The following is a 25,674-nucleotide window of genomic DNA, read 5'->3' as shown; positions in this document are numbered from 1 at the left end:
TCACCGACTGGGGGAAGGAGGCAAGTTGTTGGAAATGGGTCGCTCTGAGCCGCCCGCGGCTGACGCTTGCTGGGCTATGCCCCAGTCAGAAAGGGGTGCCCTGCCGTACGCTGGGCTGGAGGCTGCGGGGCTGTCGAGGGCCTGCCGGGGTGCTGAGAGACGCGCAGGGCCTGCCCTGCCGGGGAGGGGCTGGCTGCCGCACAGGGTCCGTGCCCCCGGGCGGGGGGCGCTGGGTACGCGGCAGCCCCTGGCTGGGCCTATCGGGGGAGCAGGTGCCCCCGGGCGGGGGCGCTGGGTACGCGGCAGCCCCTGGCCGGGCCTGTCGGGGGAGCAGGTACCACCCAGCCCAGGCTGCGTCACGCCCAGCAGCCACCTCCAGCCCTGAGGCAGAGCTCTGCGGGGTGATGACCTCTGACCTTTCGACCCTCAGCAGTATCGCCACCCTGGGTCCGCCGTGGAGAAGCGGGCACGTCGCACCCCCGAGGAGCCGATTTCCTCAGCGGGAATTCTCCCTCAGGCGAAACGGTGGCAACGGGACGGTTTTCGCGCCTCCTCCCTACACGCGTCAGACCAAAGAGGGCGGAGCCGCGCATGCGTACTGGGTGACGCAGTGCTCTTCCCTCACCCTCCCTTCCCCCAGGCAGAGGGGGCGCGCTGACGCATTACGCGCGGGGTGTGGGTAGGTCGGGTCGCGCGCATGCGCGGGGGGCGGGTCGTGGTGGTAGTGCTGCGGAGCTGGGGTTGCCGGGTCTGTGGACGCTATGTCGGGCCGCTCGGTGCGAGCTGAAACCCGCAGCCGCGCCAAAGATGACATCAAAAAAGTGATGGCGGCCATCGAGCGCGTCCGCAAATGGTGAGAGGCGGGGCCTGGGGGCGGGGCCTTGAAGTGTGGAGCCAATCACCGTGCCTCATTGGCTTCGGTGGTGGGACTCCCGTGGAGAATAGCCAATCAAAGTTCCTCGGGAGCCAGCGGGCGGGGCCAGCGGGGGGAACATCCAATTACCTCTCCTTACGGTTTGAAAGGGCGGGGACACGAAGAGCAACCCGATTGGCAGGGGCTACGCCCAATCACAATCCCCCCCCAGGCGTGCGGCCTCTGAAGAGCTTTTAGATGGACATGCTCTGAGGTCAATCAGGGCCCGCGGGCTGAGGAGGCGGGTTCTTCTGTTACCATGGGGCCCGGGGGCCGCCCGCCCTGAGCCAAAGTGTCCCGCGTTACGCAGGGTCGTTGGCCGGGGGGGCCCTGCCCTGCGGCGAGTTCCGCTTGAGCCCGGGCCGGGACCGTGTAGCCCGCCAGCCCGGGGCGCGGAGGCGCAGGCCGGGCTCTGCCCGAAGCGGGGCCTGCGGCGGGCGTTGGGCCTGCCGCTGACTCCGTACCCGGCAGCCCCGCCCCCCCCGTGCCTCAGTTTCCTCGCTAGCGTAACGGTGCTCGCCGGCGGGTGCGTGGTGCGGCGCCCTCCCCGCCCGTCTCGTGGGCATCGCCGCCTGTGGCGGCCGGGACCGGTGCCCGGGCGTGGGGTCGGGGCTGGCACGGGCACGTGACGGGCAGGCGGGAACTGACCCGGGTGGCTGCTGCCCTGGGGCCCGACGCCCTGCTCTGGCCCCCGCGCAGTGCACGGGACCGGCAGTGAGAGCTTTGACCCCCCTTGGTCCAGCTGCCCGGAACCGTCAGGGCCTGCCCAGCGGCGGGAGTCGCGCTGGGGAACCCTAAATCGGTTGAAGAGCTAGTTCATTCTGCTTCTGCTGCTGGCCAGAGTGCTGGGCGATGGAAGGGGCTGCAGCTGTTTTCAGGAAGGGCAGTCCCAGAACAGCTGTGCAGACACAGTAACAGCCTCTCCCCAGCAGGCTGGGATGGGGTAGCGTAGAGGTCACCCTTCCCCTGTCCTCACAGCAGCTAAGACTCTGGGGGAGAATAGCAGAGGTTATTAGAGCTGGGCAAATAGCTGTCTCTTCAGTTCACTGGCAATTCCAAATGTCAGAAAAGAAACATTTTCTTCCAATTTTAGGTATTTTAAACTGTTTTTAAAAAAGTATGTGAAAAAGAAGAGTCGAATCTAATTAGAGTCACCTCTCTTATACCTGATAGCCCAGTGATTAGGGCATTCAGCTGGGATGCAAGAGACATGGGTTCAAGTCCCTGTTTCAAATTACAGGTTTCCCCTGAGTGTCCTGCATCCCCAACCACCAGGCTATGGGATGTTCTGGGGTGGGTATCTGTCAGTCTCTCTTGTTGAAGCTGTTCCACTGTGGCTAAATAGAGTCATTGAAGCAGAGGCTGGAAGATGGGTGTGCCCTTAGGGGAGTGCCACCAGGCTAGAGCGCTACTCTCCCCTATGCTTGCTCTGGCACAATGACTATTTGGGTATTTTATAAAAAGTGAAACTGCTTCTGCAGGAGAGCCTCTCACCCCCTCCCCCAGTACCTAATGGCCTGAGGACAGTCCCCTGAGATGGGGGAGGCCCTGGTTCAGGTCCTTGCTTTGGAGCCTATGGTAAGGATTAAAACATAGGTCTCCCATATCCCAGGTGAGTGCCCTAACCACTGGGCTACTGGGTGTAATAAGAGAGGGCATCACCTCTTTCATTTTGGGAATGGTACTCAAGGCGCCATCCCAAACTGCCTCCCACCCTCTGCAAAGTGCTGAAAGCCCCATCCACACCTGCCAAAACCTCCGGCTTCCTGCACCTTGACAACTTTTGGAAGCAGTTATTGTCAACACACAAATCTGCAGCATATCGAAAATGCAGGAATACACTGAATTTAATATCCAAATAAATAGCACAGGTTACTGCATTATTATTTCAGTAGGACCCACAATGTGTTAAGTGGTGTTCTAATACAAAAGACCACCTCCTGCCCCAAAGAGCTTACGATATTGATTATTGAACTCTTGCAATGGTGTCAGAGAGAAAACTCATGGATAACTTTCAGATAGATGGAGGAGGCTACCCCTCATCAAAGATGGGAGGAGGAATAGCTCAGTGGTTTGAGCATTGGTCTGCTAAACCCAGGGTTGTGAGTTCAATCTTTGAGGGGGCCATTTAGGGATCTGGGGCAAAAATTGGGGATTGGTCCCCCTTTGAGCAGGGGGTTGGACTAGATGATCTCCTGAGGTCCCTTCCAACCCTGATATTCTATGATTCCCCTGAGCCAATAGCTCAGCAGGCTGATAGATGAGTCACATCAGTTTTATAGCCAATGGTTTAATGTGGCCAGCATTACATCCAGGTGCGTCTGACTGCCCTAACCCACTGGATCAGGCACCTATTTTGCAGTTGGGTGAACTGAAGGTAGCCTTTCAGTGTGAGATCAAGCAAAACTTAAACCAGTGGCTGCAGTTAAAGCCCAGGGAAGTGGAAGGCCAGGGTGGCCAAGTTTTCATGGTTTTCTTTGCCATGGGGCCCAAGGGCCCACGGACCACTGTAAATCAACTCCTGCTCCGAGTAGATCCTCGGTAGAATGTCTAACTCTCCCGTCCCCAGTCAACCACTAATTTCCTACCCTTGTTTCAGCAAGGAGGGATTGGGATAGGCTTCTAATTTCCCTCACTGCAAACCAGTTCTGCAGGCAGAGTGCAGATTTTGACACCACTGCACGTTGGCCCTGGTGATGTTAAGGTGAGAGGCACCAGTATAAAAACTGGGAAAGGGAGAGCGCCATGCTGAGCATCTGAGTGAGCAGAGACCCGCCCCCCTTTTCCAGCCAAGTCAGTCGGCTAGGAAAGCCCTGCTCTAGATATAATGGGGAAGAGGCCCATTCTAGGGGAGACAATGTTCCCACAACCCCTGATTCCAGAGGAGTGTTTGTATTCCTAGCCCCCATTGGTCCCCTAGAGGGCGCTGGAGTTCACACCTTTGCTGCTGTTGCTTTTCTGGAGAGTTTTGTGGTGAGATTGTGTCCGTTTCACTCTACTTCTCTCCTGCCTAGGCAAGTGTATGCAGAAGAAGCAGCACAGGCATGATCCTGAGCAGAATTTAATGGCTGTGTCCTGAGTAATTACCAGGACTTCCTCGATTGTGTGGTTGGGAGAGATGGCTGGCTTTGTTGGTTGTAACCTGTCTCCTGCTCGGTGGTAGGGAGAAGAAGTGGGTGACGGTGGGAGACACATCCCTTCGGATATTCAAGTGGGTGCCTGTAGCAGACAGTAAAGAGGTAAGTGCTGGGTCTGCTGTAAAAAAGGCTCTTAAGGATTGCATGCGCCGGCTGGAGAGGAGGAGGCCACACCTCACTGCTGAGGGGGATGGACTCTAGTTCTGCCCTTCAGAATGTCATCCCAGCTCCCACCAGGAAGGTCTGGTCTTCGGGGTCTCCTCTGCATGGTGCAGACAAACCCGTGGGGCTCTCAGAAAAACAAAAAAAGGGCATCGTTTCCTGTGGCTCCCCTCGCTAGTCAGAGAACAGTGAACAAATTGACGCTTTTTGCGGGGGGTCTCTGGGACAGAGGAGCTCTGGGGCCGATGGGTCTGTGGCCAGTTTGCTCATTGGGAAATCCCCAGAGAGGATCTGGAAGGCCATACCTTCCTTTTGCAATGGACTTCAGGCTCGGGGGTTGGCCCAGCAATCCACACAGCATCTGTAATGTGATGTAGCCACATTCGCTGCACTTGTGGCCTGGGCAGGTACAGTGGACACAGGCGAATGCGCCTCTGGCTCTGTGCTGTTGCTGCTGCCTGAGGAGGGCAGTGCTCCTCAAAGGCCTGCTGCCTCTCTCCCCTCTGCTTGCTGAGTGTGACTCTGTTAATCCCATGTTCTCTCTCCCTTCAAGAAAGAGAAGTCCAAAACAAGTAGCAGCACTGCCCGAGAACCCAATGGCTTCCCACCTGACTCATCTGCCAAATCCTCCCTCCTCCTGGAGTTCCAGGGTAAGTCTGCCTACCCCCAGAACACAGGCTGTCAGGGGGAGGGCACTGCTGCCGTTCATATCAAGAGGACTTTGTAAATATTGAGGTGTCATTAGTACAGTATCTATGTCTTGCACATCCCCCTCAGGAGCAATGCAGATTTCCACAAGGGATGTTCTTCTGACACATAAGAATGGCCATATTGGGTCAGACCAATGGTTCATCTAGTCTAGTATCCTGTCTTCCGACAGTGGCCAATGCTGGGTGCCCCAGAGGGAATGAACAGAACAAGCAATTATTGAGTGATCCATCCCATCATCCACTCCCAGCTTCTGGCAGTCGGAAGCTAGGGAAACCCAGAGCATGGGCTTGCATACCTGCCTATCCTGCTCTGACTCCCTTCTCTCCAGTGACTGCTGTGGGGAGAGGCTGTTAGCAGCCTGCAGCCAGGACACCCTGCCCTACACCATTCCTTGTAGCAACTGGCACAGGGATCTCCTGCACTGTCATGATGAAGCGTTTCTGGGTATGTCCCGCTTTAGGACAGTGGCTCGCAAACATTTTACTGAAACGCCCCGCCAGCTGCACATTTTGTCTTTTTTAGTGATCCGCCCAGGGTCCAAATTCATGGGCGGGGGGGTGTGTGTAAAATCACAGGTCAGCCTCCTCCTCCTCCTCCACTACTTTCTCCGTCCTCGCGCCACCAAGGGGGCACTGACCCCCCGCAGCTGGAGGTGTGGCCAGGCCAAACATGAGCAAGTGGTGCTGTGACCCCATGAGGCAGGTTGCAATACCCAGAGCATGGAGCTGTGCCCAGCCCCATAGGACATGAGCCATCGCTGCAGGGTGAGTGTGGGGCAGGCTTGCTGTCAACCCCTGCCCCTTCAGGGCCTCCCCTTGGAAAAGCTGCTGTAAGAATCCTAGGAGCAGGGGATAGTCCTGGGGCTTCCAGGTAGCCTTTGTTTGAGTCTCACAGCAGGGGTTGCAGGCAGGAAGGGGGACCGTACCTAGAGGCATGTGTCCTTCAGTTCATCTGGGTGGAGACCAGTGAATCATAGCATATCAGGGTTGGAAGGGACCTCAGGAGGGCATCTAGTCTGACCCCCTGCTCAGAGCAGGACCAACCCCAGCTAAATCATCCCCGCCAGGACTTTGTCAAGCCTGACCTTGGAGGGAGCACCATTACTTTCCCCCGGGAGTCTGTGGTGGGTCCAGTCTTGCTCCTTGGCCCATTCCATTCAGCCATAAGGGCTTTAGGAGCACTGGAGGTCTCAGCCCCAGGGACTAGGAGCACTCTGTGATGAAGGGATTCGGGGAGGGGATGTGCACGTCACGGTGATGTCAGACCAGGGGACAGGAACCAGTACAGCCTGGGAAACTCTACGGAACGGCTTTGTGTCCCATTCCCAAGTCAGGTGCTCTTTGCTCAGCAAACACCCCAGGAACCCCTCCTCTGCCTGCTCTCTCTTCCCATGCTCAGGCCTCTCCTTGTCTCGGAGGAGCGGTATCCTGGGGATTGACCATATGACTAACCCTGGAAATCCAGGGCAGCCTAGCATACACGGCTTGGGAACCCCATAGGGAGAGGCGGGTGCAGAGCTCTCCTGCTGGCATGACTCCTCCCTGCTCCCTTGGGCCATTCTCTGTGGGTGCCATCTTTCAGTGCTGCCCCCTGCTGTGCTACTGCAGCTGTGGACCAGGCATCCCCCCTAACCTGCTGATGGTTTTTCAGATGAGACCAGTAACCAGAGCTCCTTGTCGGACGTTTACCAGCTCAAGGTCGACAGCAGCCCGAACTCGAGCCCCAGCCCCCAGCAGAGCGAGTCAATGAGTCCGGCACATACGTCCGACTTCCGCACGGATGACTCACAGCCACCTACACTGGGGCAGGAGACCCTGGAAGGTATGATGCGGCCAGCTGCACTGGGAGAGGAGATGCTGGAGGGGGCGGGCCCTAAGGAAGGCGCAGTTCAGCCAGCCATTCTGGGCCTGGTGAGCCCTGGGAGAGGCACAGTACAGCTGCCCATGATGGTCCTTGCCCTGGCAGGGCATTTGCTGTCTTGTTCCTGTGCAAGAAGCATGGCTGGGCAGGCTGTTTTCATTCATGTTTGCAGCAGCACTGCTTTGTTAATGCTGCTGCGTGTCCAACATGGTGTTGGCCTTTCCTAGGCCTCCCTATGGACCTGAATGCCCTCTAGGCATGGTGCTCCCCTCTGAGTCCTGGGAGTATGTTGTGCCTGCAGGCAAGGGGGCACTTGGTGAGGCCAGGCAGAGCTCTTGCTGCTAACATTGGGCTCACAGGGCCAACACATCCGTAATCCTCCCCTTTCCCTTCCAGAGCCCTGCCTCCCTTCCTCGGAAGTTGCAGATGAGCCTCCCACTCTCACGAAGGAGGAGCCTGTCCCTCTCGAGACTCAGGTAAGGAGAAGGGGAACTAAAGCCTTCCCTACATATGTACAGGTCCAAACTACACCCTTCATCCCTCTGGTGTGTTGACTCTGAAACCTAACAGTGGCACATGATGTGTCAGCATTATGAACTGTTTCACTGCTGCCCTTTTGAGCAGAAGCATCCAGCTAATATACTTTCCCCACAGTCTTGGGCTGCCCTCTGCCCAGCTTCCCTAACCATTTCTGTGCTGCAGTTCTGAGCTGTGAGTGCCAAAATCGATACTGCCTGGAGAACTGAAAATGTGGGGACAGCCTGAAAGAATCACAGTAAATAACCCAGGCCACTACCCTGAGCCTGCTGTTCTCGTCAGGTGCAGTTAATTAAAATGCTTCCCTGTGTCAGGTCATTGGAGCTGCCCCAACCAGAGGCCTGGCCGCAGAAGTGCGAGCATTTGCCGTGGAGTGCCCTGGGCCTTGAGTCTAGGCAGGGCACTGCTGGGAGCAAGCCCGTGCTGTTGGTGCCGCTAGTGGCCCATGTAGGATGCTATGGGCCGCTGAGCCTCATCATCGGACTGTAGCCTCTGCCCCTCCCTTCAGTGCTGTTGGCTCCCGGTGAGCAGAGCCCCCAGGGCAGTGGCTGAGCTGTGCGCAGAGCTGGGAGCTGCATCGCGCATCACTCGTGACCTCTGCTCTCCTGCTGTTCCAGGACACTGAAGAGGAGGATTCTGGGGCGCCGCCTCTGAAGAGATTTTGTGCAGATCAGAACTCTGTGTGCCACACGGCCTCGGAGAGCTAGGGACAGGCCCCTCCTGCCTGCCCCCGCCGCAGAGCCCTCCTGCCCTACCCCGGGACAGGCCCCTCCCACCAGCCCCCCGCAGAACCAGCTCGCCATCCCCAGGGACGGGCTCCTCCCTCCAGCCCCCCGCAGAGCCGGCCTGCCCTCCCCAGGGATGGGCCCCTTCCACCAGCCCTCCTCCCTTCCCCAAGCCAGCCTGCCCTCCCCAGGACGGGCCCCTCCTGCCAGACCCCCTCCCTCCCCTGAGCCAGCCTGCCCACCCCAGGGACAGGCCCCTCCTGCCAACCCGCGCAGAGCCGGCCTGCCCTCCCCAGGGATGGGCCCCTTCCACCAGCCCTCCTCCCTTCCCCAAGCCAGCCTACCCTCCCCAGGACGGGCCCCTCCTGCCAGACCCCCTCCCTCCCCTGAGCCAGCCTGCCCACCCCAGGAACAGGCCCCTCCTGCCAACCCGCGCAGAGCCGGCCTGCCCTCCCCAGGGACGGGCTCCTCCCTCCAGCCCCCTGCAGAGCCCGCCTGCCTTCCCCAGGGACGGGCTTCTCTCACCAGCCCCTTGCAGAGGAACTAGTCTGTAGTCTGTCCTGCCCTCAGGGACAGGCCAGGGCACCTCGCACCATCAGTACTTGCAAACTTGCCTCTATTTATTGGCTCCCTTTTCCTGCTGATCTGTGCTGGTGCAGCAGGGGCAGGGCTGGTCATGCAGCCTGCTCGTGTGAGGGGCTGAGTCCTCTGGGTCTCCTGCTCTGCCTGGGCACTGGGCGAGAACTGCAGCCTGACAGATGTTGTTTCCCTGCAGGATGATGGTATTTAGGGTCCCGTGCCCCCAGTTGCCAGGAATGAAAGAGCCGTTCCTGCTGCACTAAGTAGTTTCTCTTCCCCAGAGAATTGTTTCCATGTCCTGGAGCTTCCCCCAGTAAACAAGCCTCATTGATGGGCCGGGTTAGGTGAGCATTTGGGGCATGGGACCGCCCAGCACTGGAACTTTGACAAAGGCCTTCGCCCTGCAGGGCAGGGATCCTGAGCTGGGACAGTGTGCAATAGCTGTTGGTTTAAGCCATTTGTGCTGGAGGAGACAGGTGCACCCGCGCTATGGAGGGTAGGCAGATGAGTGAGTCAGGGCACAGCCGCCATCCCCAGGCATGCACTATGGGGCCTCTGGACGTCTTGCCACTCTCCCCCGGCCCTGCAGGGTTGCAGTATTGAAGGGTGCAGGCTGTAGGCACAGAGCCCTTAGTATTGGATCCAGGGATGTTGCCACCAGGTCCCTGGCTGACTCTGCGCCTGGCATCGACCCGCGGTTCCTTATGTGAGTGCCCATGGGAGAGGCTGAGGTAGCATAGGGTTTCTTCAGCTTGAGGGTGGGAAGGTCCTGCTGTGAGGCCCACTCCAAGTCTACCTCAGGGACCGGGAAGGACACAGCAGGGTCTAGGGTCTCTCCCAGAAAACCCAGGGGCCTTGGTTCTCACTCTCCCAGCACTGTCAGGGTGGCGTCATTTCTCAGTGCACCCTTACACTGCCTGCCCTTGGTGCCTGATCTGCACACTCTGGCACCTCTCTCACCCGGCTCCCAGTCAGAGCTGCTCCCCAGGCTTGTTTACCAAGGAGCTCCCATCCCTCCTCTCCAACGCCATGGACCTGTTTCCTCTTCATTGCGATCTGCATGTCAAATTGAGTCTGTGATTGAGCCTCTGTTGAAGCCGAAGGCGCCGGCTGTGCGTGGAAGTGGAGAGATATTTTAGCACTGAATAGAATATTTTTAAAATTAAACTATTTGAAATACAGTGTGTGAATTTCTCTGCAGCAGCCTGGAGAGGGCTGGATCCCCACCATCCTCTCCATGGACCTCTGTGAGTGCAGAAGCGACAGGACACGGGGACAGCATCTTGCCTGGGAAAGGGTGTCAGGGGCTGCTTTGTTCACGTCTTCAAGTGGATGCAGCTGCGTATTCTACATAGTGTGTGCGCCCTGCGTGCTGGAGCTGGAGGATTTTCCCAGCTGTACCCCTAGGGGGGCGGGGCTCGTGCTGTGTGGCCATAGCCCCTCCCCTGACTATATGAGACAGTACCGCCTTAACCCCCCGACATCCCCCTCCCCATGTTCCTTCTTACCACCCATGGCTGGAGTTGCAGCACGCTGTGCATTTTATCTCAGACTCCTCTGTTTAGTGACGTTTCGAGTTGTATGTGTTTCATTAGGACTGTAGTACATTGTGTGTTAAGTTACTGTCAGCTGTAGGTTGTGTTTTTCTGGTGATGCCCCCATCAGCATTTAAACATTGTCCATCAGGAAGGTGGCATCCCCACTAATAATCCCCACACACAGTGCTTGTTGTGTCCAGGCACAGCCCACATCAAGGTGCGCTGTTCCATTTGCACACCGTTTACTACGCAGACTCAGGTGGCAAGGGATCTTTGTCTGAAGCAGCACCTGCTCCAACAGGCAGGAAGATTTACACCTCCTCTTCCTTGCAGATTCAGATTGCTAACCAGCAGCCACTGCTGCCCAAGAACGACTTTGCTACCTGGACAGCTATGTCTAAATTTGCAGACCAGCTGCCCGAGGCCTTGAGGGAGGAATTTCAGGCATTGGTCACCGAAGGCTGCTTGGTGGCTAAGGCTTCTTTGCAGTCCACACTGGACATCACAATAATTCAGCCAGAGTGAAGGCACCTGCTGTGCCCATGAGGAGGTGTTCCTGGCTGCAGAATTCTGGCATCGCTCCTGCTGTCCAGCAGGCCACTGGGGATTTGCCCTTTGATTTGCAGGAGCTGTTCTCGGATAAGATGGATGAGACTGCACTCCTATAAGGATTCTAGGCTGCCCTAAGGCCCTTGGGGCTGTACACGCTGGTGGTGCAGAGGCCATTACAGCATTCAATGGCAACAACAGCAGTATTGTCTGCAGCACGTTTGGGCAGCTTTTCACTCCCCCAAGGCAGGACAACCCTGGAAAAGGGCCTCGGCCCCACAGGAGGAAGCAGTTGGGTTCAGGATTCAGCCAGTTCACATGCCATCCCCAGGCACCTCCCAAGCATCCATTTTGACTCCTTGGTCCACAGCAGTGTTCCAGCCGTTGCTCTCCCTCCCCTCCCACCGTCCTCCCCTCTGTGGATGGGCTGACTCACTTTTACAATGCTTGGGGCTCAATCACCACTGACAGCTGGGTCCTAAGCACCGTCTGATCGGGCTGTGCCATCCAGTTCCTCTCCATCTGGCCCCGTCCCTCTGCAGGGACCCCTCTCACGAGATACTGCTCCTTGAGCAGGTGTACTCTCTGATGGTGTTGGGAGTGGTTGAGGAGGCTCCTCCAGAGCACCAGGGTCAGGTTTTCTATTCCCGGTACTTTCTGGTGCCCAAATCCAAGAGAGGGGTAAGGCCCATTCTTGACCTTTGCGGCCTCAACAAATATATCAGGTACATGAGGTTGCAAATGGTCGCTTTGGCACCTATCCTCTCCGTGTTGTATCAAACTGGTTTGAGGCCTGGATTGTCAGGACACCTGCTTTCATGCGACCGTTTTGCCAAGCCACAGAAAATTCCTTTCGTTTGTTTTGTTAGAGAACCATTTTCAGTCCACAGTGCTTCCCTTCAGCTCCTCTTCTGGCCCTTGGGTTTTTACCAAATGCATGATCATCATCACGGCATAACTCCAGAAGAACGGGATCCACAGCTTCCCATAGCTGGATGACTGGTTGCTGAGGGGCAGATCCAGAGAAGAAGTCCTTTCTCATGTCAACATCACACTGCGCTTGCTTGACCATCTAGGTCTTATCCTAAACACCAGGAAGTCCACTGTGACAGGTTGGATCACAAAAACCCCCTTGGGGCTGCCAACTCATGTGCCAAGACTACTTCTGCCCCTGCTTTCCCTGCCAGCTTGGGACTCCAGCACCCTGTCTTGCTGAGCCAGACATGCCAGTTGCTCCAGCACAGACCCAGGTCTGAACCACATGCCCCAAAGCTGCAGACTTAATTGAAAGCAACTTAAGAAGTGTTCCTGTCTTTAACACTTGGATGCTCAACTCCTAATGGGGTCCGAACCCTAAATAAATCCGTTTTACAGGGTAAATTCATAAATTGTTCACCCTCAATAACACTGATACAGAGAGATGCACAGCTGTCCCCCCCCCCCCCCAGGTATTAATGCATACTCAGGGTTAATTAAGAAGTAAAAAGTGATTTTATTAAATTCAGAAAGTAGGATTTAAGTGGTTCCAGGTAGTAACAGACAGAACAAAGTGAATTACCAAGCAAAATAAAATAAAACACAAGTCTAAGTCTAAGTCTAGTACAGTAATAAAACTGAATACAGATAAAATCTCACCCTCAGAGATGTTTCAATAAGTTTCTTTCACAGACTGGACGCTTTCCTAGTCTGGCCACAATCCTTTCCCCTGGTACAGCCCTTGTTCCAGCTCAGGTGGTAGCTAGGGGATTTCTCATGATGGCTCCGCTTTGTTCTGCTCCACCCACTTATATATCTTTTGCATAAGGCGGGAATCCTTTGTCCATCTGGGTTCCTACCCCTCCTTCTCAATGGAAAAGCACCAGGTTAAAGATGGATTCCAGTTCAGGTGACATGATCACATTTCACTGTAAGATTTCATTACCCACTTGCCAGCCCACAGATATACAGGAAGACTTACAAGTAAAACAGAGCCATCTACAGTCAATTGTCCTGGCCAATGGGAGCCATTAAGATTCCAAACCACTATTAATCATAGAATATCAGGATTGGAAGGAACCTCAGGAGGTCATCTAGTCCAACCCCCTGCTCAAAGCAGGACCAATCCCCAATTTTTGCCCCAGATCCCTAAAGGGCCCCCTCAAGGATTGAATTCCCAACCCTGGGTTCAGCAGGCCAATGCTCAAACCACTGAGCTATCCCTCCCCCACCCAAAGAATTAAGGATGTTCCCACCTGGAATCGAACCGGGGACCTTTCACAAGTGAGGCAAACGTGATAACCACTACACTATGGAAACCCGTAAAGATGGATTCCACTCATCCTATTTGTATAAATGTATCACTCTTGTATCTCAAACTAGAAATATGAAATATCACTCTGAGGACCTATTGTAATTATGCAAAGTGTGGCCATGGCCCACACTTTGCATAATTACAATAGGTCCTCAGAGTGATATTTCATATTTCTAGTTTGAGATACAAGAGTGATACATTTATACAAATAGGATGACCACACTAAGTAGATTATAAGCTTTGTAATGATACCTTACAAGAGACCTTTTGCATGAAGCATATTCCAGTTACATTATATTCACACTCATTAGCATATTTTTATAAAATCATATAGAGTGCAACGTCACATCCACCTTGGTTCCCACTCGGAGAATAGAGTTCCTTGGGGCACTAATAGACTCAACATGTTCAATAGCGTTTCTGCTGACTGTCTGTTTTCAGGCGATTTGCCACCTCTGTCTCACCGCAGCCTCAGCCTTCTTCGAGAGGTTGGATGTGCCTGAGGCTCTTGGGCCACATGTCTGCTGGCACGCAGATGGTCCAGTTTGCAAGGCTATGTCTTCACCCCATTCCAGTGTGGCTCAGGGCAGTTCACTGGACTCTTCACTCCTTACACACATTGATCTGTCTCCCTCCCCTGGTCCTGGACTCCTTGCAATGGTGGATGCTTCTCAAGAATGTTTTTCAGGGCATTCCCTTTGTCCGGCCCTTACCAACCAGGTCTGCTGTCACTGAAGCCCCCCTGGTGGGCTGAGGGGCACAGGTGGGGTTGCTGAAAGTCCAAGGTTTGTGGTCAGAGCAGGAGACCTCTCTGCATATCAATGTGCTGGAGCTTTGGAGCAATGCTTGTCATGCTTTTTGGGACCATATTAGGGACTCTGTGGTTCACATACTTACCAACAATACCACCGCAATGTAGTATGTGAACTCGGGGGTGGCAGGTTTGTATAATGTTTGGTGGTGCCCAGAACAGGTTCAAGTCCCGCCACCCCTCCCAAGCCCCCCACACCTGCCTAAGGCACTGGGAGGGAGTTTGGGTGCGGGATGCGGGCTCTGGGCTGGGGCAGGAGGTTGGAGTGCAAGAGCAGGTGCAGGTGGCAGGCTCTGGGAGGGAGTTTGGGGGCAAGGGGTTGGGTGCAGGAGGGGATGCAGGGGAGGCTCTGGGAGGGAGTTTGGGTGCGGGATGCGGGCTCTGGGCTGGGGCAGGAGGTTGGAGTGCAAGAGCAGGTGCAGGCGGCAGGCTCTGGGAGGGAGTTTGGGGGCAAGGGGTTGGGTGCAGGAGGGGATGCAGGGGAGGCTCTGGGAGGGAGTTTGGGTGCGGGATGCGGGCTCTGGGCTGGGGCAGGAGGTTGGAGTGCAAGAGCAGGTGCAGGCGGCAGGCTCTGGGAGGGAGTTTGGGGGCAAGGGGTTTGGGTGCAGGAGGGGATGCAGGGGCAGGCTCTAGGAGGGAGTTAGGGTGTGGGCTCTGGGCTGGGGGTTGGGTTGTGGGAGAGGGTGAGGGGTGCAGCGCTTACCTTGGGCAGCTCCCGAAAGCACCCCGCACCCCCCTCAGGAAGCAGCTCCTAGGCAGGGGGCAGAGGGGTCTCTACGCACTGCTGCCCGCAGGCATCGCCCCCACAGTTCCCATTGGCCACAGTTGGCAGAGTCGGCGCTCGGGGCGGGGGTAGCGCATGGAGAGACGCCCCGGGGGCCACAGGGACATGCCAGCTACTTCCGGAAGCGGAGTGGGTGGGCAGGAAGCCACCTTAGCGCCGGTGTGCTGCCGGTGGTAGCAGCGGGGGCTCTGGGCCCTTTTAAATTGCCTGGGCGCAGCAGGCGGGGCTGGGGGGGGGACACTCTGGGGGAGGCGTGTGGGGATGGCAGGTGGGGCTAGGGAAGAGACCTGGCCCCGAACTTTGGTGGAGCCGGGCCCCCGTGCTCTAATATTGGTGGAGCACAGGCCCATACAACTCGCCACCCCTGTGTGAACTGGCAGCGGGAGAGGGTTCCCTGCCAAGGGGCTATCAGGCGGTGGAAGTTCTGCATTGAGGAGAGCATCACTCCGATAGCTGACCACTTGCCCGGGGTACAGAATCAGCTCACAGACCAACTCAGCAAGAATTTTTCTCTGAGTCACTTATCATCCCTGAAGACAAGTATTCTCTGGGCCATTTTTGTAGCTTGGGTTTCCTGATGATTGTTTGCTACAAGGGACAACAGGAAATGACATCTGTTCTGCTCTTGAGGGGTCTCAGACCAGGCCCCCTTTCTGATGCCTTCCATCTCAGCTGGCAGTCGTCTCTCTTCTGTGCTTGTCCCCCGATCATCCACAAGCTAAAGGCAGATGGGGCCAAGCTTATTTTCATTGCCCTGGCATAGCCAAGGTAATGCTGGTTCTCCAACCTTCTCACACTATTTATTCAGCCTCCCATACAGCTTCCTCTCCATTCTGACCTATTCACTCAGAATCACAGCCACACATTGCATCCCATGCTCAGCTCCCTGCATCTCCTGGTGTGGCTGTTACATGGCTGAATGAGGAGGGAGACCAGTGTTCGGTGGTTGTTCACTAGGACCTACTCAACAGTAGAGAGCCCTCTGCCAGGATGGGATAGTCATCTAGATGGATGCAGTTTTCGGTGTGGTCATTGGCCTGCAGAATTCAACCAATGCTGGCTTCTATCCAGGACATCTTTGCGTACCTGTTGCGCCTTCAGTCCTTGGGACTTGTGCATCTGGCAGCAATATCGGCTTCATCCCCCCAGCCAGGGAAGATCAGTTTTCTCCAGTGCCATGGTAGCAAGGTTCTTAAAAGGGCTTCTTTGTCTACATCCTCCAGTCAAGAGCCAATTCCTCTGTGGGACCTTAACACGGTTCTAGCGGCTTTGATGGGACCTCTGTTCGAGCCCCTGGCATTTTGTCTCTTTCCATTTTTATATCAGAACCCTGTGTTCCTGGTAGTGATAACACCCACAAGGAGAGTTTTCAGAGTAACAGCCGTGTTAGTCTGTATTCGCAAAAAGAAAAGGAGGACTTGTGGCACCTTAGAGACTAACCAATTTATCTGAGCATGAGCTTTCGTGAGCTACAGCTCACTTCATCGGATGCATACTGTGGAAATTGCAGAAGACATTATATACACAGACACCATGAAACAATACCTCCTCCCACCCCACCCTCCTGCTGGTAATAGCTTATCTAAAGTGATCATCAAGTTGGGCCATGTCCAGCACAAATCCAGGTTTTCTCACCCTCCGCCCCCCCCCCCACAGACAAACTCACTCTCTTGCTGGTAATAGCCCATCCAAAGTGACCACTCTCTTCACAATGTGTATGATAATCAAGGTGGGCCATTTCCTGCAGGAATCCAGGTTCTCTCACCCCCTCACCCCCCTCCAAAAACCACACACACAAACTCACTCTCCTGCTGGTTATAGCCTATCCAAAGTGACCGCTCTCCTTACAACCTGCATGAAAATCAAGGTGGGCCATTTCCAGCACAAATACAGGTTTTCTCACTCCCCCACCCCCATACACACACAAACTCACTCTCCTGCTGGTAATAGCTCATCCAAAGTGACCACTCTTCCTACAATGTGCATGATAATCAAGGTGGGCCATTTCCAGCATAAATCCAGGTTTTCTCACCCCCCCCCCACACACACACACACACAAACTCACTCTCCTGCTGGCAATAGCTCATCCAAACTGACCACTCTCCCCACAATGTGCATGACAATCAAGGTGGGCCACTTCCAGCATAAATCCAAGTTTAACCAGAACGTCTGGGGGGGCGGGGAGGGGAGGAAAAAACAAGGGGAAATAGGCTACCTTGCATAATGACTTAGCCACTCCCAGTCTCTATTTAAGCCTAAATTAATAGTATCCAATTTGCAAATGAATTCCAGTTCAGCAGTTTCTCACTGGACTCTGGATTTGAAGTTTTTTTGTTGTAAGATAGCGACCTTCATGTCTCTGATTGCGTGACCAGAGAGATTGAAGTGTTCTCCGACTGGTTTATGAATGTTATAATTCTTGACATCTGATTTGTGTCCATTTATTCTTTTACGTAGAGACTGTCCAGTTTGACCAATGTACATAGAATCATAGAATCATAGAATATCAGGGTTGGAAGGGACCTCAGGAGGTCATCTAGTCCAACCCCCTGCTCAAAGCAGGACCAATCCCCAATTAAATCATCCCAGCCAGGGCTTTGTCAGCCTGACCTTAAAAACTTCTAAGGAAGGAGATTCTACCACCTCCCTAGGTAACGCATTCCAGTGTTTCACCACCCTCCTAGTGAAAAAGTTTTTCCTAATATCCAACCTAAACCTCCCCCACTGCAACTTGAGACCATTACTCCTTGTCCTGTCATCTTCTACCACTGAGAATAGTCTAGAACCATCCTCTTTGGAACCACCTCTCAGGTAGTTGAAAGCAGCTATCAAATCCCCCCTCATTCTTCTCTTCTGCAGACTAAACAATCCCAGTTCCCTCAGCCTCTCCTCATAAGTCATGTGTTCCAGACCCCTAATCATTTTTGTTGCCCTTCGCTGGACTCTCTCCAATTTATCCACATCCTTCTTGTAGTGTGGGGCCCAAAACTGGACACAGTACTCCAGATGAGGCCTCACCAATGTCGAATAGAGGGGAACGATCACGTCCCTCGATCTGCTCGCTATGCCCCTACTTATACATCCCAAAATGCCATTGGCCTTCTTGGCAACAAGGGCACACTGCTGACTCATATCCAGCTTCTCGTCCACTGTAACCCCTAGGTCCTTTTCCGCAGAACTGCTGCCTAGCCATTCGGTCCCTAGTCTGTAGCTGTGCATTGGGTTCTTCCGTCCTAAGTGCAGGACCCTGCACTTATCCTTATTGAACCTCATCAGGTTTCTTTTGGCCCAATCCTCCAATTTGTCTAGGTCCCTCTGTATCCTATCTCTGCCCTCCAACGTATCTATCACTCCTCCCAATTTAGTATCATCTGCAAATTTGCTAAGAGTGCAATCCACACCATCCTCCAGATCATTTATGAAGATATTGAACAAAACCGGCCCCAGGACCGACCCCTGGGGCACTCCACTTGACACCGGCTGCCAACTAGACATGGAGCCATTGATCACTACCCATTGAGCCCAACAATCTAGCCAACTTTCTACCCACCTTATAGTACATTCATCCAGCCCATACTTCCTTAACTTGCTGACAAGAATACTGTGGGAGACCATGTCAAAAGCTTTGCTAAAGTCAAGAAACAATACATCCACTGCTTTCCCCTCATCCACAGAATCAGTAATCTCATCATAGAAGGCGATTAGATTAGTCAGGCATGACCTTCCCTTGGTGAATCCATGCTGACTGTTCCTGATCACTTTACTCTCGTGTAAGTGCTTCAGGATTGATTCCTTGAGGACCTGCTCCATGATTTTTCCGGGGACTGAGGTGAGGCTGACTGGCCTGTAGTTCCCAGGATCCTCCTTCTTCCCTTTTTTAAAGATTGGCACTACATTAGCCTTTTTCCAGTCATCTGGGACTTCCCCCGTTCGCCACGAGTTTTCAAAGATAATGGCCAATGGCTCTGCAATCACATCCGCCAATTCCTTTAGCTCTCTCGGATGCAACTCGTCCGGCCCCATGGACTTGTGCACGTCCATGGCAGAGGGGCATTGCTGGCACATGATGGCATATATCACATTGGTGGATGTGCAGGTGAACGAGCCTCTGATAGTGTGGCTGATGTTATTAGGCCCTGTGATGGTGTCCCCTGAATAGATATGTGGGCACAGTTGGCAACTGTGCCCACATATCTGTTGGCAAGGAGAGTGTGTGCATTGCAGGCTCTGATGGCAGCATCGCCTTATATGCAATTCTCCAAAGTGACGCTATGACCACACCCAAAAGTTGGGTTTAAAGTGGTTTCTCAGTTTCATTTGAGCTAGGTGGTATACTTACCTGTGTTCTTTCCTAAGCTGCTTTCATCTCCGGTGGAGAAGGGCCTCCAGACGTTAGATGTCAAGCAATGTCTAGCCTTTGATCTGGACAGGACTAGATCATTTCATGCTTTGCGTCACTTGTTTGTGTCCTATGCAGATCGTATGAAGGGGCAAGCAGTCTCTTCAAAGATAATCTCTAAATGGATAACACCCTGTATCAAGACTGCGTATGAAATAGCTTTGGCTACACCCCCTCAGTTGGTGTGAACTCAATCTAGAAGAGCCCCAACAGCATCAATAGCATCCCTCAGTGATGTTTCCAGACTGGACATTTGCAGGGCTGCTAATATGGTCATCCATACATACATGTACAAACAATTATGCCATAACTGTATCTGCCAGGGCGGATGCATGCGTCAGTAGGGTGATCTTGCTGTCCTTGGTTAGGTGGACTCTGAGCCCTGCCTTCTAGTGAGGGGTACTGCTTGGGAGTCACCTAAGTGAAATCATAGAATATCAGCGTTGGAAGGGACCTCAGGAGATCATCTAGTCCAACCCCCTGCTCAAAGCAGGACCAATCCCCAATTTTTTTTGCCCCAGATTCCTAAATGGCCCCCTCAAGGACTGAATTCACAACTTTGGGTTTAGCAGGCCAATGCTCAAACCACTGAGCTATCCCTCCCCCTCACGGCTACATCTACTCGAAGATGCAGAAATGGTTAATTGTACCTGTGATTCTTGGAGACGTGATGCAGACGTTTATTCCACCCTCCATCCCCTCTGCATCAGTCTCATTTTGGATGTTCAGTGTGAAGGAAGTGAGGGGGGTTGGGGCAGTGCCACCTCCTATAGCCACGGGAGGGGCTATGGTCATGAGGCACAAGCACCTCCCCCTAAGGGTACTGCTTGGCAAAATTCTCTGGCTCTGGTGCACTGGATCGAGTAGGGTGAACCTGAACTACTAAGCTGCCATCTCCCCTTAGTTCTCTAGCCTGGGCTGTCTTTTCCAGTGCTTTGCTAGTGAACAACAAACCACTCCAGGCTCCATTCACTCATAGCCACCACCATGCAAAGTCAGTCCCAGCTGAATACATGAATGCTATGCCCAGCCATTCATGAATAGACAGGGCTACTCCCGCATATCCCTCAGTCCCAGCCTTGCACCGCAGAAATGTGTCTTGCACTGCCCAGAACACTAACTGAACAGAGCAAGCTCATTAGTTAGTTCATTTCTTTTTAAAGGAAATGATCCTGCCACAGCCTTTGTGAACCTGAGTAGAGATTTCCCCAACACTTCAATCAAACACACTGGTTTAGCTAAAACAGTAAAACAAGTTTATTTACTAGAGAAGGAGAGATTTTAAGTGATTGTAAGGGATAAAGGCATAAAAGTCAGAATTGGTTACAAAAGAAAATAAAAAGATAAAAACCACAATCTAATTCCTAAACATTTCCAAGCTAAATAAGATTTGAAAGCAAAAAGGTTTCTCTCACCCAGCTTTCAGTAGTCCATGCTAACTAGATGGCCTTCCAGCTAGGACCATTCCCCCCACCACCAGTTCAGTGATGGTTCTTTGTCTTTCAAGCGATTATGCAGCTATCAGTAGAGATTGGGAAGGCGAGGTAAAGTGCGTGTTCTCTTGCTGCTGGGGTGTAGACAAAACAGGCCCCTATGTATGTGAGATTCGAAACATCTTTCAGGTGAATTGTGAATTTCTTGTTCACACCTTCTGTGTACGTGATGTTTGAGATGTCTTAGGGATGCCATGCAAATAGTTTGTTTACAGCCCCCCAACCACCCCTGATGGTGAATGGTTGCTTCAATAGTTGATAGTTTTCTAACACGTGAGGTCAGTCCTTTGTTGACACTGAGGAGCTAAGCTGTGGTCATTTTCCAAAATTACAACATGTTTTAGTAACAAACATATAGCAGTATCTCAAAACTCCCTGTACAATGTTGCTACACACTTTTTAACAGGACAATTATGTTCAATAGACTATGAATTTTCAAATGATTCCTCACAAGGCATAGTTTGTACAAAATAGATCATGACCATCTACAAGTAGTGAATATGGGGGTACAGGGTGTCAGAGGTGCACACACCAAAGTGGAGTACATGGCCGCATCACATCTCGAAGAACCACAGTTACAGTAAGTAACCATTTCATCTCTAGCCAGCTGCCAGCATGGGGCCCCCACTGCGAATGGTGCTGGCAAGAGGCTCCTGCAGACCAGGGCTGTTAAATAGTCTCAGCTCTCCATGCCAGCTGCTGTGCCCTGGAAGGAAGGTCTTGTCCAGCTGGACACTGGAATTGGAAGAGAAGAGCATAAGGCAGAGAGATCTCCACACCATAGCAATCACCACCACCCTTTGTGGATCCGCTGTCTTTTCTTAGCTCTGCATATTGTTTGGGGATCTATGACAGTGGATGGACCATGTTCTCCTCCATTGTCTTTTAGTCTGGATGGTCTTTGGGGAGAAAGATGGAAAATGAGCAGCCCTCTCCCCACACTGAAGTTTTTCCCTGCTGCTGCAAGATTGTTGCTTGGGGGGGGGGGGCGCCTTTTATTTCTTTCCCTGTGTGGCTCATAGTGCAACAGCTGCAGCCAGATCCCATGAGAAAAATCAATCATGCTGGATTCAGCTACCCCGCACCTTACCCTGGGGGACAGACCTGGCCAATCTGAACCGCTACCATGTGAGCTGTGACCAAGTGCAGTGTCTCAGCTCTTTGCAGTCAGATTTCTCTGAGTCTCTCTTCGCTTGGGAAAGCAAGTGGCCTGGCAGTGTGCCCTGAACGTTGAGACAGTGACGATTTCTGACCAGGGTTGGGATGTGAAGCAAGTTGCAAAGCTGAAGGACTCTCACAGAGACCAACTTGTCAGCAAGGCCCCCCAAGTCTCGCTCAGACATGCCCGCTTATTTCAGCTGTGCCAGGAGGCTCTGGGCTCTCAGATAAACAGGTCCTAAATTTAGGCTTTAATAGGTGTAACTGTGACTTAGTGGGTCATAACTGAAAATGCCAAATTCAGGACAAACTGCTGAGAAATAGGGTGAACACACCCCAAAACTGGTGGTTATTCTTGTGTAAGATATACCAAACCAGCCACAAAAGTAAACTCCTGTTTCACCACACTGGCTAACAAGAAAACATAAAGGGAGTTTCCTCTATTGAGGGGATATGATCGAGGTCTATAAAATCATGAGTGGTGTGGAGAAAGTGAACAAGGAAAAGTTATTTACTTGTTCCCATAATATAAGAACTAGGGGCCACCAAATGAAATTAATGGGCAGCAGGTTTAAAACAAATAAAAGGAAGTTCTTCTTCACTCAGCACACAGTCAACCTGTGGAACTCCTTGCCTGAGGAGGTTGTGAAGGCTAGGACTATACCCGGGTTTAAAAGAGAACTGGATAAATTCATGGAGGTTAAGTCCATTAATGGCTATTAGCGGGGATGGGTAAGGAATGGTGTCCCTAGCCTCTGTTTGTCAGAGGGTGGAGATGGATGGCAGGAGAGAGATCACTTGATCATTACCTGTTAGGTTCACTCCCTCTGGGGCACTTGGCATTGGCCACTGTTGGTAGACAGGATACTGGGCTCGTTGGACCTTTGGTCTGACCCAGTATGGCCATTCTTATGTTCTTATGTTCTTAGGCATTCCAGTTCTTATATCACCATGAAAAACACTGGATTCAGAGATGAGAGGTTCTTTACAACCAGTCTCATCAAATAATAGATTCTTCTGATCCCAAAGGACCAGCCACACACCCAGGTCGATATATAACTTTGATCTTACCCAAAAATCACGTTGATGCCAGTCCTTTAGTATCTAAAATCTAAAGGTTTATTTATAAAAAGAAAAAGAAAGGTGAGAGTTAAAATTGGTTAAAGGAATCAATTACATACAGTAATGGCAAAGTCCTTGGTTCAGGCTTGTAGCAGTGAAGGAATAAACTGCTGGCTTAAGTCAAGTCTCTAGAGTACACCCACAGCTTGGATGGGTCATTCAGTCCATTGTTCAGAGCTTCAGTTTGTAGTAAAGTTCCTCCAGAGGTCAGAAGCAGGATTGAAGACTAAGTGGAGGTGTTTCCAGGACCTTTTATAGCTTTTGCCATGTGGAGGGCATCCCATTGTTCTTACTGTGGAAAATTACAGCAACAAGATGCAGTTTGGAGTCACATGGGCAAGTCACATGTTCCTGCCCAGTTTCCCTCAGTCATTGCAGTAAGCCATTACCCACACTCCAGACAGCATGTTTACATGACAGTCTGTTCAATGTAGATGGGCGTCTCCCATGGTCCATTGTCAACCAAGTGTTTCTTGATGAGCCACTTAATTCAAATAGTCCCTCCAAGATGTGCTGGGTGTTTGCTCCTGGGGTAACACCCACAAGGTAACATTTGAAATCCAAGTGTAGAGCCAATACTTACAACTTCAAATACAAAAATGATGCATGCATACAGATAGCATAATTGTAACCAGCAAATCATAACCTTTTCATAGTCATCTCACTTGACAACCTTTGACAAGAGTTGCTGCAAATATATAACAGTGGTTGCAACAATGGTCTATATCAGGGATCGGCAACCTTTGGCATGCGGCCCATCAGGGAAATCCGCTGGCGGGCCGGGATGGTTTGTTTACCTGCAGTGTCCCCAGGTTTGGCAATCGCAGCTCCCACTGGCTGTGGTTCGTCATTCCAGGCCAATGGGGGCTGCTGGAAGCGGCAGCCAGCACATCCCTCAGCCTGTGCCGCTTCCCGCAGCCCTCATTGGCCTGGAACGGTGAACCATGGCCAATGGAAGCTGCGCTCGGCTGAACCTGCGGATGCTGCAGGTAAACAAACCGTCCTGGCCCACCAGCAGATTTCCCTGACAGGCCGCATGCCAAAGGTTGCCGATCCCTGATATAGACCATTGTTGCAACCACTGATGTATCTGCTGAACTAGTGCTTTGTAACTTATCAGCAATATTGCCCCTGATTCTGTGGGATGTCACTGCATAGCATGCTGGCACAGGCTAGACCTAGACGTGTACAAACCAGGAGTGGGAGGGAGGTGGGGAGGCTCGCAGGGGAAGGACCAGTCTATGGACCTTCTGGCTTTTAGTTTTCCAGTTTTGGTCTCTAGGTTCACTATGATAGGAATCCACTATTCAAGGATAGTTCAAGGGGCTTTATCACTGGGGCAATTTGCAAATTGCAATTTTTTTTACATTTTTTGACGTGTTTGAGAACTGGAATCTGACACTAGACAAATTCAGACTGGAAATAAGGTATAAATTTTGAGCAATGAGAGTACGTACCTGTTGGAACAATTTACCAAGAGATGTGGTGGATTCTCCATGACATCACTGACAATTTTTAACTCAAGATTGGATGTTTTTCTGCTCTAGGATCTGCTCTAGGAATTATTTATGGTGCTGTAGCCCAGAGCCAGGTCTAGGGTGGGAGAAACACAGAATTCCAGTCCAGGCTACGTAAAGGCATGAGAACTGACACCTGGGGTGGGGGATGCATTCAGAGGTTAATCACACCCCTAGTCTAGACCAGTGTTTCCCAGCTAGTGTACCATCAGGCCCAAACAGGTGTGTTGTGGAATTTTTGAAAAAGTATGTTGAGAACAAGGGGGAAAGTTGCCTTCTGATTGGCCATCTGCTTCACTGCCCCACCTCTCCAGGGGTGGGGCAACCCATCAGAGTTCAATCTCCCTCTCTTCCTCCCTCCTTTCCTGGGTCGGGTCCTTTGCCTCTCCCCTTCTCTCCTGCAGCTGCCGGCCCCGGGGCAGAAGGAGGAGCCCTGGAACTCAAGGTGTGCTGGGCAGAACAAAAATTGGGAACCACTGGTGTAGACATCACCAGAGAGACCAGGAAGAAGCCAGAGGTACAGCCAGCTGAGTAATTGTGGCAGTCAACATGCCCTCCCCAGGTACATGTAACTGCATGTCTCTTATAATCTGAAGTACTAACAGTGGCAGAGAAGAGCACCCACTGTAATGTAACCCTTCTGCCAGGTGGAGCAAGCAGCAACCAGGGCCGGGTTCAATACCTGGGGGTTCCTTTCCATCGATACAACAGAGAACCAGCTGGAGCCCCCCCCCCCCACCAAGTAATCTGGGGAAAATTACACACCCCTCCCCCCAAGCAGAGTCTGAGTGTAGAAAATAAACTTTTAATAAAAGGAGGGAAGTAACTCAGAGTTAATTTGGGAAAACACTGCAAACAGGGTTCATAAACATAAACTGTGAGTAAAAGACCCACCCCCAAGTAGGTTGGGCAGTGCCCTTTTCCCCTCAGGTTCTTAAGTCTAGCAACCCAAAAGTCCCTTTAATGTGCCCATCCCTTCTCTGCACCCCACTCACAGTTGCTGTCCTTGGTCAGTGCAGGCCCAGAGCTGCATCTGCAGAGTTCACCTCCCACCCTGGATGGGGGGGTAAAGAGGCATCTTACTTGCTCCACCGGCTGTTCACCGACCACCTTCAGCAGCCACCCAGCTGGCCGCTTGTCGCGCCTCTCTGCCGCTGCCCTGCTGGCCGCTTGTCACGCCAGCTGACTGTCAGTCACCTTCTGCCTCTCTGCTGTGTCCTCTGCACATCAATCTCTCAGTGATTTTCAGCTTGGGCTGGGCAGAAACAATGCCCCATCTCAAGTGATTTCAGCACTCAGTGATTTTAGCTCGTAGCAAGCAGAGCAGAAACACAGTCCTACCACAACTGGGACTCCTGTCCCCCACCCCTCTTACTTTCACAGGACTTT

General features: G+C 52.7%; 1 protein-coding gene and 1 non-coding gene across 2 annotated transcripts; one reads left to right on the top strand and one right to left on the bottom strand.

The window, feature by feature from the left end:
- Window positions 1-613: 613 nt before the first annotated feature.
- BCL7B (BAF chromatin remodeling complex subunit BCL7B) lies at window positions 614-8,258 on the top strand. The gene is made up of 6 exons (XM_074974299.1): window positions 614-853; window positions 4,077-4,152; window positions 4,766-4,862; window positions 6,574-6,744; window positions 7,180-7,259; window positions 7,938-8,258. The coding sequence occupies exons 1-6, from the start codon at window positions 762-764 to the stop codon at window positions 8,025-8,027; spliced, it is 606 nt and encodes a 201-aa protein (XP_074830400.1). The 5' UTR covers window positions 614-761; the 3' UTR covers window positions 8,028-8,258.
- A 4,675-nt stretch (window positions 8,259-12,933) lies between these two features.
- Window positions 12,934-13,006, bottom strand: TRNAV-CAC (transfer RNA valine (anticodon CAC)). The gene has a single exon. It is a non-coding gene; the product is annotated as a tRNA-Val (tRNA).
- Between the last annotated feature and the right edge of the window lie 12,668 nt (window positions 13,007-25,674).

The sequence above is a fragment of the Natator depressus genome, chromosome 17 (genome assembly GCF_965152275.1).
Source record: "Natator depressus isolate rNatDep1 chromosome 17, rNatDep2.hap1, whole genome shotgun sequence".
Lineage (NCBI taxonomy): Eukaryota > Metazoa > Chordata > Testudines > Cheloniidae > Natator > Natator depressus.
This window is presented reverse-complemented; position numbering and strand designations above follow the sequence as displayed.

What these genes read in the sequence shown, in the direction of transcription:
- BCL7B (XM_074974299.1), top strand. Translation starts at nt 762, where the DNA reads ATGTCGGGCCGCTCGGTGCGAGCTGAAACCCGCAGCCGCGCCAAAGAT. An exon ending in ATCGAGCGCGTCCGCAAATG is followed by an intron (nt 854 to 4,076) that starts GTGAGAGGCGGG and finishes GCTCGGTGGTAG; the next exon opens with GGAGAAGAAGTGGGTGACGG. An exon ending in CTGTCCCTCTCGAGACTCAG is followed by an intron (nt 7,260 to 7,937) that starts GTAAGGAGAAGG and finishes CTGCTGTTCCAG; the next exon opens with GACACTGAAGAGGAGGATTC.